This window comes from Marmota flaviventris, chromosome 2 (assembly GCF_047511675.1).
Source record: "Marmota flaviventris isolate mMarFla1 chromosome 2, mMarFla1.hap1, whole genome shotgun sequence".
In the NCBI taxonomy this organism is placed as follows: Eukaryota; Metazoa; Chordata; class Mammalia; order Rodentia; family Sciuridae; genus Marmota; species Marmota flaviventris.
The window spans coordinates 70,750,530-70,765,311 of NC_092499.1; the positions used below are offsets into that span (position 1 = coordinate 70,750,530).

At 34.1% G+C, this 14,782-nt stretch overlaps 1 protein-coding gene across 1 annotated transcript in view; it reads right to left on the reverse strand.

The window, feature by feature from the left end:
• Positions 1-997: 997 nt before the first annotated feature.
• Positions 998-14,782, reverse strand: part of Syt16 (synaptotagmin 16) — a 120,193-nt gene continuing 106,408 nt past the window's right edge. Inside the window, exon 6 of the mRNA XM_027929801.2 lies at positions 998-1,311. Within this exon, the coding sequence (XP_027785602.2) occupies positions 998-1,311 (314 nt within the window). The remainder of the gene's footprint in view (positions 1,312-14,782) is intronic.

Genomic DNA, 14,782 nt, shown 5'->3' on the forward strand with positions numbered 1-14,782 from the left:
ATCAAATCAACATTTATTGAAGACTCACTGTGTACAATTTACCACATTCTAAAGATGGAAAATGAGCATGGTTTACAGGCAAGAGTACATTCAAAATGCATATCTGAGTATATATGATTGACAACAGAAAAATATAATTCAAAAGAACACCAGATTCAGAAAAATTTGTAACTCCATGACTTCAATAGGTTTCTTTCTTTCTTTTTTTTTTTTTTGTTTTCTTCTCATTCTTAGGAATTTGTTAGGTGAGAAAGGCAGCATAAAAACCTTGAAAATTACAAGTTTGAAATCTTACACGTTCTAAACTACTCTTACCAACAATAAGTTTTTAAACTCTTTTCTAGTTTCAAAAATGATTCATGTAAATCAAGTCTGATAGAAACCATTATATGTAAGTGAGATGAACGAAGTATTTAATTAATACAAATTTATTTTGTAAGTAGAAGTTTATAATATTTACTTTTAAGGTAAATGGGGTTTTTTTGACAAAGGGAAAAACATGAAATAAAGGATTATGAATTACAGTTATATTTTCTTATGAGCCTCAGCATCTGATTCATTTCTGCATTTTGGAATTTTTTACACTGAGAAAAATCTGATCATACACCTAAGTGATCGCAAATAGTAACATTTAACAGCTCCTTTGCAATCTCAGGTTACTCTCCAAGTGAACAGAGACAGTAGGGGAAGCTTCATCCCACAGTGTGAACCAAAACTCAATAATGTATTAGCACAAATTAACACATCATCAGTGGTCTCAACTATGGTAACATTTTCTATGTCGTACACTTGGCTGTGTGTGTGGTTTTCTATTACAATATTTAAATTCAAATAAAACCTTCAAGAAACCCAAAACTCAGAATGTCCTAGGGTTAGTAAATCTCTCTTTGAAAGCCTGAAAAGCTTGCTAGGACACAGGACACACTAGACTTTGTGTCAGTAGCCAGCCACGCAGGTAACCAAAGCAGACATAGCCCACAAATGCCAGCTGGCACACCTAGGATTCCAGCAAAGTGTGCCATCTGCAGATCTGCTGGCCTTTAGTATCCTTCATTTCCTCCCAATGATCTTGCTCCTCCTCTCCACTGCTGTTCTGGCCCATAGCAATCCAGCCAATCATCTCTTTACGTTTCATAGTACGCCTGTTATAAATGGAAATCATCAATGTGACATCAGAGAGCTGAAAGAGCGCCACCTGGAAAACAAACGTCTCCTTATAAACAGGATTGGGCTGACCACGGCGAATGGATGTCTTGCATCGGGACATCTCTTGGCCCACAGAATTGAGTAGAAAGAGTTTTCCATATGTATCTATGGGAAACAAAACAAAACAAAAGTAGGATTGGGAAACAAGAGAACACCAGTGTTTTCTGTTTTTCTAGTTTAGTTTAATATTTACATGGCCTGCAAGTTTTTCCTTTCAATATACTGATCCATACTCTTGGGCCCAGTCCTTGCTTTGGGAGTAACACAGCTCACATAAATTATTAGGGACAGGGATTACTACATTGAATGCCTGATGTTTCATGCCACTCCCTTCCAGCACATTGTTCCTGTTCATTAGAACCTCTACTTGCACAGGGTGTCTACATAGGTGCACAGGTAATGTATGTGTAATGGTGTTGGTGGACCAGTTCTTCACATATATACATATATTTTTTATCTATGTATTTTTTTCATCATCAAAATACTGCTTTGTGACTGAGTTAAAGAGTCATTTCTCTTCTCACTGTCTGCTGTCTGCATATCCTTTGGACCACCTCATTTACTCCAACCCTCCTGCTCTCTTCCTTCCCCTTTCCCTTTGGTGCACACTCTCCACACCCTCATATCCCAACTGATACCCACCTTTCCACAAGTGCTATGAATTAAGTTCCATTTGGATATCACTTTATTCCAGAAATCTTTGCTGACTTCTTTCTCCCACTAGACCTGGTTCAGATAACCCTTCTGAGGCCTCCACCAAAACCTAGCCTATCGCCTGTATCATCACTGATCACTTATTTGTCTGCAAAGACTGTCAATTACCCAATGGTAGAGAGGAACTGCCTGTTCCCATCATGCCCCTGAAGCCTGGCCCAGTGCCTAACATGTGCTCAACCTTCGACAAATATTTTATGATGCACGTTCACGACTAGCCAGAAATATCAACTTTCTTTCTTCTTTTAGTCTCAAGTTTTCAAACTTATGAAACAAAACCCCTCCTTTTATAACCCCTGCACTGGGATGCTATAAAATAGTGACAAGAATCATATTTTTAGTTGCTTATAGAAAGGAAAGAAAACATCCAAATTTTACCAACATATATACATAGTCTACTTTTGCCAAAACTCCTAAATGGAAATTATCTCAATTATATTTTATTAAATCACTGAATTTATCATTTTTTAAAAAACTTTTCCCTTAACTACAGTTTTTACTAACTCAGATGCATATCGTACTTTAAATACTTCAAAAGGTTAGGGTGTTTTCCCAAATTCCATCATTCTGTACATTCTTTGCATGTAGGCAGCTAACTGATTAGTGTTTACAGCTCACTTCCCCACCTAACGACCAGTCAAACTTTTTAAAGTGTAAACCCAGATCTCTGTAATTTACTGTTCTCCCCAAGAGCACTATAAAGTAGGAAACAAATTACAACCTGCAGTTTTCTTTGTATGTTGATCTTTTTCTATTCCGGTTTGATGTGTTATTTTATGCACTTATCTGCTGAGAAACACAAGGTGTGAAATTACACTTCAGGTGTGAAAACACTTCTCTGTCTCAGAAACAGGGCTCTCCACTCTTCAAACTGTTCTACAGAAAGAGCTGTCACAAAACCGACAATGGGGGAGTGAATTAGCATTTCCCTGGCTGTACAGCTACAGGATTCCAAGGAAAAGTCAATCCAGTCACCAACCAACGCTCTGGCAATTCTTCTGCCAGTCACAGCATCAAGAATTGAGTGGATTTTGCAAACAAAGACATGCTCATTTTATAAAGAGCAATTTCAAGCTGTATGCCCTCACAAGAACATTTTCTAATTAAAAGAAAGGCTGCTCACTATTGAACTGCCATTGCTGAAACTGGGTGATACACACATGACAATGAAAGAAAATAATTTTATAATCAATCCAGCCTGAGGATACGTGACCCAAGGATTGTTCTAGTTCAAAAAGGGAAGCTTTCATCAACCTGTGCGGACCTTTTAAGGCCAGAACAGAGGCCAGGCTGAGGAAATGCTTGTGTGGAAAAGTAGGGGGAGCATGATGGGAGTCTCTTGGGGTTCAGTGACTTACTCTGATGAACATCAGTAAGAATGGATAGAGAAGGAATCCAGTTAAATAAATATCCAGTTTAAATGACCTCTGTTTTAATTCTTTGGAAACTGATAATAGTTGCTACAAAATAACACTGAACAATATTTTATTTTCTGATGATGATTCAGAAGCTTTGTAGTATCTTTAGTAACTTCAAGCCATTATCAAAGGCTGAATGGGTCCTAATCCCTTGATAATTCTGACAGCTACTTTATTGGTCAATTGTCTTGAGCTAAAAGAAGATGCCAATGTGCTGAAACCATATATAATCATATAATGTCCAATTTATCGTGACATAAAAGTGATCATTTGGAACTCAAAAGACAGTTGTCCCAAGGGTCAACATGGTATTCAGAGGTGTTAATACAGCCCACACAAAATGTCTGTCCATTCACAGCATAGTATTCTCTAAATTGTACTAGAGACTAAATCTTCAGAGAAAGGTTGGCAGGGAGCATGATTCACAGGGATGCAGGGCAAGGGAAAGAAATTTTGTCATTTCACTTTCCCTTCTCTTTTCATTTATTAATACTTGTAAAAATTTTTAAGATAGATAATAGAAAACAGCATCCACACAGCATCTTGTGATAGCCAGAGTTTTTCATATTTGCTATAGATATTTTCTTGTTTTTGTTTGATTTTTAAAAAGTATTACAATTGAAAAGTCCTTGAGTAACCTTCCTTGGTCACATTCAACTTCTCTTAGATTTGGAGTTCATCATTTCCACGCATGTTTTTAAACCAGTACAAATTTTGCAGATGTAAATAAAAATATCCAAAATATATTTAATAGTGTTTTATACATTAAAAGTATTTAACATCATAGTGTATATCTTCCTGAAATTTGATTTTTTTTGTTCAGGATTAATTTTTATTATCCCAACGAATATATACCTGTGATTCATGTATTTTATCTGCTGTATATATTGTTCCAATATATTATTAAGACACAGTTTGCTTTCCATTCTCTTAATTAAGGACATTCACTTATAACAGCCAACAATTGAGATTTGGGCATGGTGGAGCCTGCCTGTAATACCAGCAGCTCAGGGAGCTAGTCAGAAGAATTGCTAGTTGAAAGATAGCCTCATCAACTTAGCAAGATCCTAAGCAACTTAATAAGAGCCTGTCTCAAAATAAAAAAGGCTGGGGATATAGCTCAGTGGCTAAGTGACCTGGGTTCAATCCCAAGTACCAAAAAAACATTCATTTTTGGAAGATTTCAGTAAACATTTTTCTCTATTTTGTATTGAACCAATATTCACTGATATTCAAGAATTTCTCCAGGGTGTACATGAGAGTGAGTTACTGCATTCTTTACAAATTCTAGATGCAAAATCTATACCAGTATATCCATTACTATTATTTTCTCCCTCTCTATGGCTTATCTTTTTGCTTAGTTTATGGTTACTTTTGTAGAACAAATGTTTTAGATTTTTATGGAATCAGGTTTATACCTTTTTTTCAGTTGATGTTTTTATTACAGTTTTTTTTTTAAAAAACTATCTGAAATTCAATAGTCTCCCATATTTTCTTCTGAGTTCTAAGAATTTGTTTTTCATTAGAATTGACCTTTGCATGTGATGTGAGTTAAAGATTTAATTATTTTTTCCATATGGCAAACATTATTGATTAAACAATCCATTATCTCCTGGGTGATCTGTAATTACATATCTGTCAGATATCAAGAATACAGGCTTGAGTGTCTTTCTTAAGCCTGATAATACTATTATCATCATTTTATATTATGTCTTGATATCTACTATGGATAATAACTTTTACCATATTTTAAAAACTATCTTAGTTATTTTAAACTCTTGCTTGGATTAATTGGTTCTTGTATATGAATTTTTAAATTAGCTTGTCAAGTTCTGTACTAAACAAACAAAAGAAATAAACCAAAAAAAAAAATCACTGTTGGAATTTTGATTGGGATTGTACTGGACTGATGGATTAATTTGGAAAAAGCTGTTGTTTTCACAATACAGAAGACTCTCATCAATGAACATGGTATATCTCTCTATTTAGTTTCTTTTGCATTTCCCAAGGGTTTTGTCATTTATTTCCTACAATTGCCTTACTTACCTTTGTTTAATGTTATTTTTGGTATCCTGGAAATTTTGTTGCTTTTGTAATAAAAACTCTACTTTCTAATTGTTGATGTATTAGACCACAAGTGATTTTGTATAAAAAAATTATTTAAATTTGTGGATTTTCCTATGCTTTAAGTGTAGACAATCAGATTTTCACCAAATAAAGGAAGTTTTAATTTTATTTGTTCTTATTCTACTGAACTACCTAGAATGTCTACTATCAAATAAGTTTCCTTCTATGCCACATTAGTTGACATTCAATACCACTTTCACCTATCTAATATCTTTCCTATACTCAAGGGACATAAATCCGTAAAACTACATTCCCCTAAATCTTTTGCCTGTAAGCTTCCAGTTAGATTCCACTAATGAAAGCTATTTGTATGATACAGGAAGTGGGAAAAAAGGGAAGCCAAAACTCCCTAGAACAAGCTGCATTGTGCATTGGCATTAGTGGATGACAATGGAGGAACTCTGTCCATGACATTTAGAAATCCTCACGAGACTTACCTCTTCTGTGTACACACAGCTCAGAGTATAAGGACATCTTTCCCGTGATGTCTGCTTTAATTTCCTGAAAATTGTCTTCCACATTTTTATTCTCCAGCTTTCCAATAGTTAAACAACTCCCAGCATAATATACCAAGATTATTTTCTATTTTACTAACAAAATCTTACTGATGTAATAACTGGTAATCTCAACTGGAATGTTGCCATCATAAAATAATAACAATGATAATAATAATAATAATAATGAGGAGGAGGAGGAGGAGGAGGAGGAGATGATGATGATTTGGCCAAGAAGTAAGAATGAGAATTGTCTTTTGTCTTAGAAGTTATGTTTCAGGTAATCAAGAAACCAGTATTAGGGCTGGGACTGAGACTTAGCAGTAGTGCACTTGCCTGGCATGTGTGAGGCACTGGGTTCGGTTCTCAGCACCATATATAAAAAAATAAAATAAAGGTCTATCCACAACTTAAAAAATAAATTTTTAAAAAATCCTTAAAAAAATGAGAAACAAGTATTAGAGAATAGAACAGAAGAAATCTACAATCCATGTTGTGTGAGTAAAACTGCCATTTGCTACAACTCAGAAGGAAGAACATATGCCTAATGAGTTTGTTGCTCTAGGGAAAGAGATTGAAAAAAACAGAATTTAGAATCATGTATTCAGTATTATTGGCTTCATTTGGAATGAAGAAGGAAAGGTTATGCTTGGGAAAGAACTGACCCCTGTGTAAAGAAAAAAAAAAAGAGAAAATACAGAAACTCAGAACTTTTTATAATTTGGCAAGCTGATTGTTTCTAAACCTCCAAACAGTAAGAAACTCAGTCTTTGAACAACAAAGGCCTACTAAACCTCCCCAGGTGAATAATGTGATATTTAATTCAAATCAAATATCAAATTATGGGTGTGGCCTTCCCAGCAGATTTGGACTTTCCCAGCAAGAGCTTAAAATAACTAAGTTTTTAAAAGATGGTAAGAGTTATTATCCATACTAGATACTAAGAAACATTATAAAATGATGATGATGAATATTATCAGGCTTAAGGAAGACATGTAGGCCTGGACTCTTGATATCTGACATATATGTAATTACAGATCCCCAGAGAGATGATGGATCATTTAATCAATAATGTTTGCCACATGAAAAACATACATTGATTGAATGTCTATGTCAAATTTCCTTCCATTTTAAGGCTGCGTAATATTGCATTTTTTTGTATACTTTTTGCTTATTTGACATCACTTTTCAAATTCCATTGTTCAGAACTGGGCTGGGTTTTGAACAATGAAATTTGAGAAATGATGTCATCTTCAGTCATAGTCATATTGAACTACATTTCTTGCTCTTCCTCAAGCAAGAAATCTCCCAGGCTGTCTCCTCCCCTTCCAGGGCAACGAGGGAGGTCATGGGTTGAAGATCACATTTTTTTGGCCCATTAAATGGAGAAAGCCTGCATACGTTGGTCAGAGCCAAGAGGAAAGTTACGTGATTCACTTTGGACTGTGATGCAAAAGAACTTTTGCCATGTTAGGCCACTGAGACTGCAGAGTTTATCTGTTGAAATATCACAGGCTAGTCCGTGTTAGCACATCTGCTACTACACATCTGCTAAAGTTACTTTTATCATTAATGAATAGTGCATTTTATCAAAAGCTTCTATTTGCATCAATTGAGATAATCATGTTTTCTTATAAATCAGTTAATATGTGAATTAGACTAACAGATTTCCTAATATTGAATCATTCTTATATTCCCAAATTAAGCTCAATTTGTTGGTAATTACTTTCTTTTTTTTCCCCCCATATAGACTGTGAAGCTAGATGGGCCCAATATAAACTGCAGTTGTATGTGAGGGATAGTAAGGAAAGGGAATGGGGAAAGAGTAGAAGAAAGAGAGAAATATTAATATTATATCTATCTTTTACATGGCAATTTTTGTTCCCTTTATTATGACTATTAACAGTTTCATTTACAGTTACTGTTTTGGTTTCTACTGTTTATTTCACATTCGTTATACCATTGAAACATTTTGGCTGTTTTCTATTTGATTTATAGCATTTTCTTTATTCTCACTTCTATTGGTTTGAAAGTTAGATTAAAATTTTTAACATGTACACTTGATTTAATGTCTAAAGTTTATCAATCTCTCTGATTTTCTGTTTTCTAATCTCTTAATTTTTAGAAGAGTATTTTAGAGCTGTATTAAGTTTATAACAAAGTTGAGCAGAAGTGTGAAGATTTTCTATATACCCCTGCTCCCACATACATACAGCCTCTTAATCTCTCAGTTTTTCCCCTGACACATGGCATCTGAACAACTAGCTCTTACATGAGTTATTCACAACTTTGTTTTACAATAATATCCTCTGATATATCTTCAATGAATTTCTTTCCAGTTTTAAAAAAACATGTTATAATACATGTAACACAAAATTACCATCTTCACCATTTTTAAGTATACACTTCAGGGGTATGAAGTAGACTCCTAATGCTGTGCAACCTACCACTATCTACCTCCAGATCTCTTTTCAGCTTGTGAAAACTGAAACTCTACACAAATTAAACACTAAATCTCCATTTCCCTCTCCCTTCAACCTTTGGCAATCACCGTTGTTCTGTCTATCTCTTATTATTTTTACTATTCTAAACATCCTCATATAAGTAGAATTATGCAGTATCTTTTTATGACTTGCTTATTTCACTTAGCATAATGTCCTCAAGGTTGATACATACAATATATCAGAATTTTCTTCCATCTTAAGGTAATATTCCATTTTAATATATATATATATATATATATATATATATATATATATATATATATATATATATATATATATATATATATATATCTTTCTTTTGTTTATCCATTAATCCATCTTTGAACATTGAGGATGCTTCCATGTTTTAAATATTGTGAAAAATGTTACTGTGAATGTGATAATAGAATATCTCCTCAAGATCTTGCTTTCAATTCTTTGGGTTACATAGCCACAAAGTAGAATTGTGCCGTCATATAATAATTTTCTTTTCCTTTCTTTGTTTTGAGAAACTGCCATACTGTTTTGCACAGTGCTGCACCATTTTACATTCCTACCTGCAATGCAAAAGGGCTTTAATTTCTCCACATTCCCACTAACCCTTGCTATTTTGTGGGTTTTCTTTTTTAATAGTAGTTACCCTAATGTGTGTGAGGTGATCTCTCATTGGAAGTTCATTGTATTTTCCTGGTAACTAATGATACTGAGTATCTTTTCATATTCCTGATGGCTATTTTTCTATCTCCTTTGGGGAAATACATATATTTGAGTACTTTACACATTTTAAAAACCAGATTGTTTGGTATTTCATTTTTGAGTTTTAGGAGTTCTCTATATATACTGGATATTAATCCCTTTCCAGATATATATATCTTCCATTCTGTGGGTTGCCTAGTTACCCTGTGGTTGTCATTTGATGCAGTTTCCTATCTTTCATATAGTCCAATTTGTCTGTTTGTTTTGTTCTGTTTTTGTTTGTTTGTTTGTTTTGTTTTGTTTTTCTTGTGCCTTTGGTGTCATGAGTCATTTCCAAATCAAATGACAAGATTTTGTTCCACATTTCCTCAAAGAATTTTATATTTTAGGTCTTCCACTAAATCATCAATCTTTTTTAAATTGATTCTTGAATATGTTAGGTACAGGACCAACTTAATTCTTCTGTATGTTGATATCCAGTATCCAGTTTTCCCAGTAACTTTTTTTTTAACCATCCTTTTTCGCTAAATGGCATTGACATCCACGTCAAAAATCACTTGACCATATATCATAGTCTCTATACCCCCTTAAGTACCTTAAAATTCTCTGATTTCCATCTCCCTTCTCAACCTTTGTGTTCTGTCTGCTAGAATGTTACTTCCACTTTTTCTCCTAATATTGGTCATTTTTACTACAGTTTACACTTATTTATATGTTTGACAATTTCTGTGTTCATTATTCCTTCTTACATATTATTACTCCCTTCTAATTTCAATTTCTTTCTGCTGAAATACACTATTTACTAATTTACTAGTTCTTTCAGTGGCAGGTGAAAACTTTGGAGAAAATATCTTTATTTTTCTTTCCTCCAGAGAACAAATTACTGAGTGTTTTTTATCTCAAGACTTTGCTATTATTGTCCCACTGTCCTCTAGCTTCTGTCAGTACTGTTAGGAGCCCATCCTCTCAATCTGCTCTCGTTCCTCTGTAGGTAACTATGTTTTCAAAATATCTTTCTTCAGATATAATTCACATACCATGGTAACTGTCTTGTTTTTTTACTCCTGCTTTTAAAATTTTCTAACTCTGCTATCATTATGAGAATTAAATGAGTTAATGTAGAACAAGAAATATCACATAGGCACTCAATGAGCTAGTGCCACATCTAAATCTTCATATGAATTGACCATAATTCTGAGCACATACAGTGGCTACTACTACCCTATACTTTAAAAGGATTTTAAAAGACACTCGTGTGTCCTATATGTGTTCATTTTCATTGAGTCCTTTTCCCCCTTGTACTTCGTTGGTAGAATGTGCACTCAGCATCCCACTTGTTCTTCACACTACACCAAGGCAGCTTGACTTGCTTTTTTGTTTTTCTTTCCTCTAGTCTCTGCTATTGTGAGTGCCTAACAAGGTTAATATGCTGCTGCTGCTGCTAAGTATTATCATTTGGGTTGTAATTATCATGTGTGGCTAATCATGCACATGCTGAGAAGCTGAGAAACTTCTTGTTTTGAACTGGAGGGGACATCTTAATGATAGTTTTTGACAAGGATCATTATATGTGTACATGTACACATATATACACAATACAGTAGCACAATGTAGAGGGAGACAGCACAGATGAAGATGCAGAAAGAGACCCTGCCAACAGAATAGCTAACTTGTTTTTAAACACAGCACATGGATCCATAACATTCACTTGTTAACCTCATTTCATAGAGGAGGAAATTAAATTCAGAGAGGTTAAATCACATGTAATTGGGTGGTAGGCCTAGGATAACAACAGAATAGAACTGCTAAGTTGTTACTGAATTGCCTTCCCTTGGCGTAAAATTTGAAAGACTACCAAATATTTCTATTTCTTGTTGATAACTTTTACAAAGGTGTTTTGCAAATGCACATCCAGAGTTCAGATTTCTACCATATTTCACACATTGCTTTTCCCCCTGGACCATCAGCCATGCACAGACCTGGAAACTTTGCCATCAAAGCCTATACCATTTTAACTGCAAAAATGGTAATATTCTGAACACCGACCACAAGCACTGAATGGGATATTACCTTGAAAATAACTGGAAACATACTTGAAACACTGCTATATGATTTGGGCTAAGAGTACTTCCTTTTGTCATACCACTTACATATTTTTTATGAATAGGATCCCTGGGCTAGTTTCAATAATTTTCAAGTAGCCTACTTAACTTTCCTAACCCATCTACATGATAAAAAAAAAAAACCCAACACTTTATAACATGGACATTTTCATCACCAAAAGGTAACAAATGAACATATCTATTTATCTATACTATATGAGCAGAGAAAAAGGTTGAAGTTGGAAAGAAAAAGATGCTCAGCCTCATGCTTTCTCTGCTTTCTCTGAAGATGATGTGGCTTATGAAGAACACCACAGAGTATACCCTCAGCTTCAGTTGGTTGTTTCCCATCTAGCCAATCCAAGGTAAAGCCAAAATAATAGAATTAAATCTTCAAGTGTCATTTAAAAAATATTTAATTTTTACTTGTAGTTGGACACAATACCCTTATTTATTTACTTTTATGTGGTGCTGAGGATCGAACCCAGGGCCTTGCACATGCTAGGCAAGTGCTCTACCGTTAAGCCACAACCCCAGCCCATGAAGTGTCATCTCAATGTTAAAAAGAAATGTACTGCCAACCACGGACATTCTCAGCCCCTATCTATAGCTGAGACTCATTTTTTTCTTGTTAGTTTTTTAACCCACTTGAACTAACTGACTTATTCCAGAAAAGATTGGCTTGTTTTCCCCAATGTTTTGTAATTAAAAATTTCAAATATATGGAAAATTTGAAATAATTGTAAAGTGGAGATCTACATACACACCACCTGAGTATTCAATTATTTTCTATTGCTCCATTTGCTTTATCACTGCATCTCTCCATACAGCAATCCATTTTAGCTGTAGCAAGCATTACTATCTACCCATAAACATTTCTGAATGCATTTTGTTAAATAGAATTCAATATTTTGTGGCTCTTTTTTTCCCATGTTTTTGGTGGGTGCATCATATTTGTACATAATGATGGGATTTGTTGTTTCATGTTCATACATGCACACAATACAACAATATAATATGACCAATATCATTCCCCAGAACTTCCCCCATTTCCTCCCCTCCTCCCTTTCCTCTACTTCTCTCCCTTTGATTTTCATGAAACACTCTCCCACAACTTTCTTTTCCTCTTTCCTCTCTAGTTTCCACATGAGAGAAAACATATGACCCTTGACCTTCTGGGTTTGGTTTATTTCCCTTAACATAATGGTCTTTAGCTTCATCCATTTTCCTGCAAATGACAAAATTTCATTTTTCTTTATGGCTAAATAAAATTCCATTGTGTGTGTGTATGTTTGTTTGTGTGTGTGTGTGTGTGTGTGTATATACACACACACACACACACACACACCACATTTTCTTTATCCATTCATCAATTGAGGACACCTAGGCAGGTTCCATAGTTTGGCTATTGTGAATAGTTTAGCTATTGTGGGGCTATGAATATGTGTATCAATCTATTGCTATAGTTTGGTGACTTTCATTCTTTAGGATAAATACCGGGGCATGGTGTAACTGGGACATATGGTGTTCCATTCCTAGTCTTTTGAGGAATATCCATACCAATTTCCATAGTGGTTGAACTAACTTATAAGGCTACCAACAGTGTAAAAGTGTTCCTTTTACTCCATATCCTCTCTAGCATTATGGTTTATGTTCTTACAGACTACCACTCTGACTGGAGTGAGATGAAATCTTGGTGTAGTTCTGATTTGCATTTTCCTAATTGCTAAGGATATTGAACTTTTTTTCAGATATTTGTTGGTTATTTATACTTCTTCATTTGAGAAGTATCAATTTTATTCATTTGCCCATTTATCAATAGGTTTATTTAATTTTTTCATGTTAAGTATTGAGTTTTTTAAAAAAATATATCCTGTATATTCTCTGTTAGAAGAGTAACTAGCAATTTTTTTCTCCCATTCTCTAGGTTCTCTCTTTACATTCCTAATCGTTTCCTTTGCTGTACAGAAGCTTTTTAAATTGATTTCATTCCATTCATTAACATTTGGCATTATTTCTGAGTTTTAGGGGTCCTATTGAGAAAGTTATTGCCCATATAGGTATGCAGAAGTGTTGACCCTATGTTTTCTTCTAGAAATTGAATCGTTTTGGGTCTAATTTTTAAGTCTGATCCATTTTGAGATGATTTTTGTACAGGGTGAGAAATAAGCATCTAGTTTTATTTAGTCAAGGATCAGATCACTACATGTGTGAATTTGCCTCTGTGTCTTCTATTCTGTACCACTGGTGTATGTGTTTGTTTTTATGCCAGTACCATATAGTTTTTGATTCTGTAGCTCTGTAGTATAATTTTCAAGTCAGGTGTAACAATACCATCAGCATTGCTTTTTTGGCTTTTAATCTCTTTGGCTATTCTGGGTCTTTTATTCTTCAAACTGAATTTTAGGACTGTTTTTTTCTAGTTCTGAGAAGAATGTCATTAGTATATGAGAATTGCATTGCTTTTGATAGTATGGCCATCCTAACAATATTAATTCTGCCTATTCACAGACAGGTCTTTTCATCTTCTGAGGCCTTCTTCAATTTCCTTCTTCAATGTTCTATAGTTTTCATTGTAGAGGTCTTTCACCTCCTTCATTAGATTTAGTCCTAGTTTTTTTTGAATGTGAATGAAATTATTTTTCTGATTTCTTTCTCAGCAGATTCATTGTTGGAATATAGGAAAGCTATTGTATGTTGGTTTTGTAACCTGTTACTTTATTTAATTTGCTTATTAGCTGTAGCAGTCTTTTGATGGAGTTTTTTGAATCTTCTAGGTATAGGATCATCTCATCTGCAAACAGTGACAATTTGGCTTCTTCCTTTCCTATGTTTATCACTTTTATTTCCTTCTCTTGCCTAATTGCTCTGGCTAGAATTTTGAGCACCATATTTAATAGGAGTGGTAGGATAGACCACCCTTGTCTTGTTCCATATTTTAAAGATTCCATATTTTAAATGCTTTCACTTTTTCGCCATTTACTATGAGGTTGGCTTTGAGTTTTTCATATAGAGACTTTATGATGTTGAAGTAGGTTGCTTTTATTAATAGTTTCTTCAGTGCTTTTATCATGACCACTCATGCTAAATGTTGTCAAAGGCCTTCTTTGTACCTATTGAGATGAATAAATGATTTTTTTTGTTCTTGATTCTATGTATATAATGAATGGCATTTATTTATTTGTTGTATTAAAACTTCTTTGAATCTCTGGAATAAAACCAACTTGGTCATGTTGTAAACTCATCTTAATATTTTGTTAAACATGATTTGCTAATATTTAAGTATTTTTACATCTAAATTTGTCAGGAATATTTGTCTGTAATTTTCTTTCCTTGATATGTCCTTTTGGTATGAGTATGATATTACTTCATAGAATTATTTAGACATGTTCCATCCCTTTCTATTTCATGGAATAATTTGAGGAGTATTGATATTAGTTCCCTAAGAGGTATGGTAGACTTCAGCTGAGAATCCATCTAATCCTTGGCTTTCCTTTGTTGTATGTGTTTTTATTACTGTTTTTATCTCATTGCTAGTTATC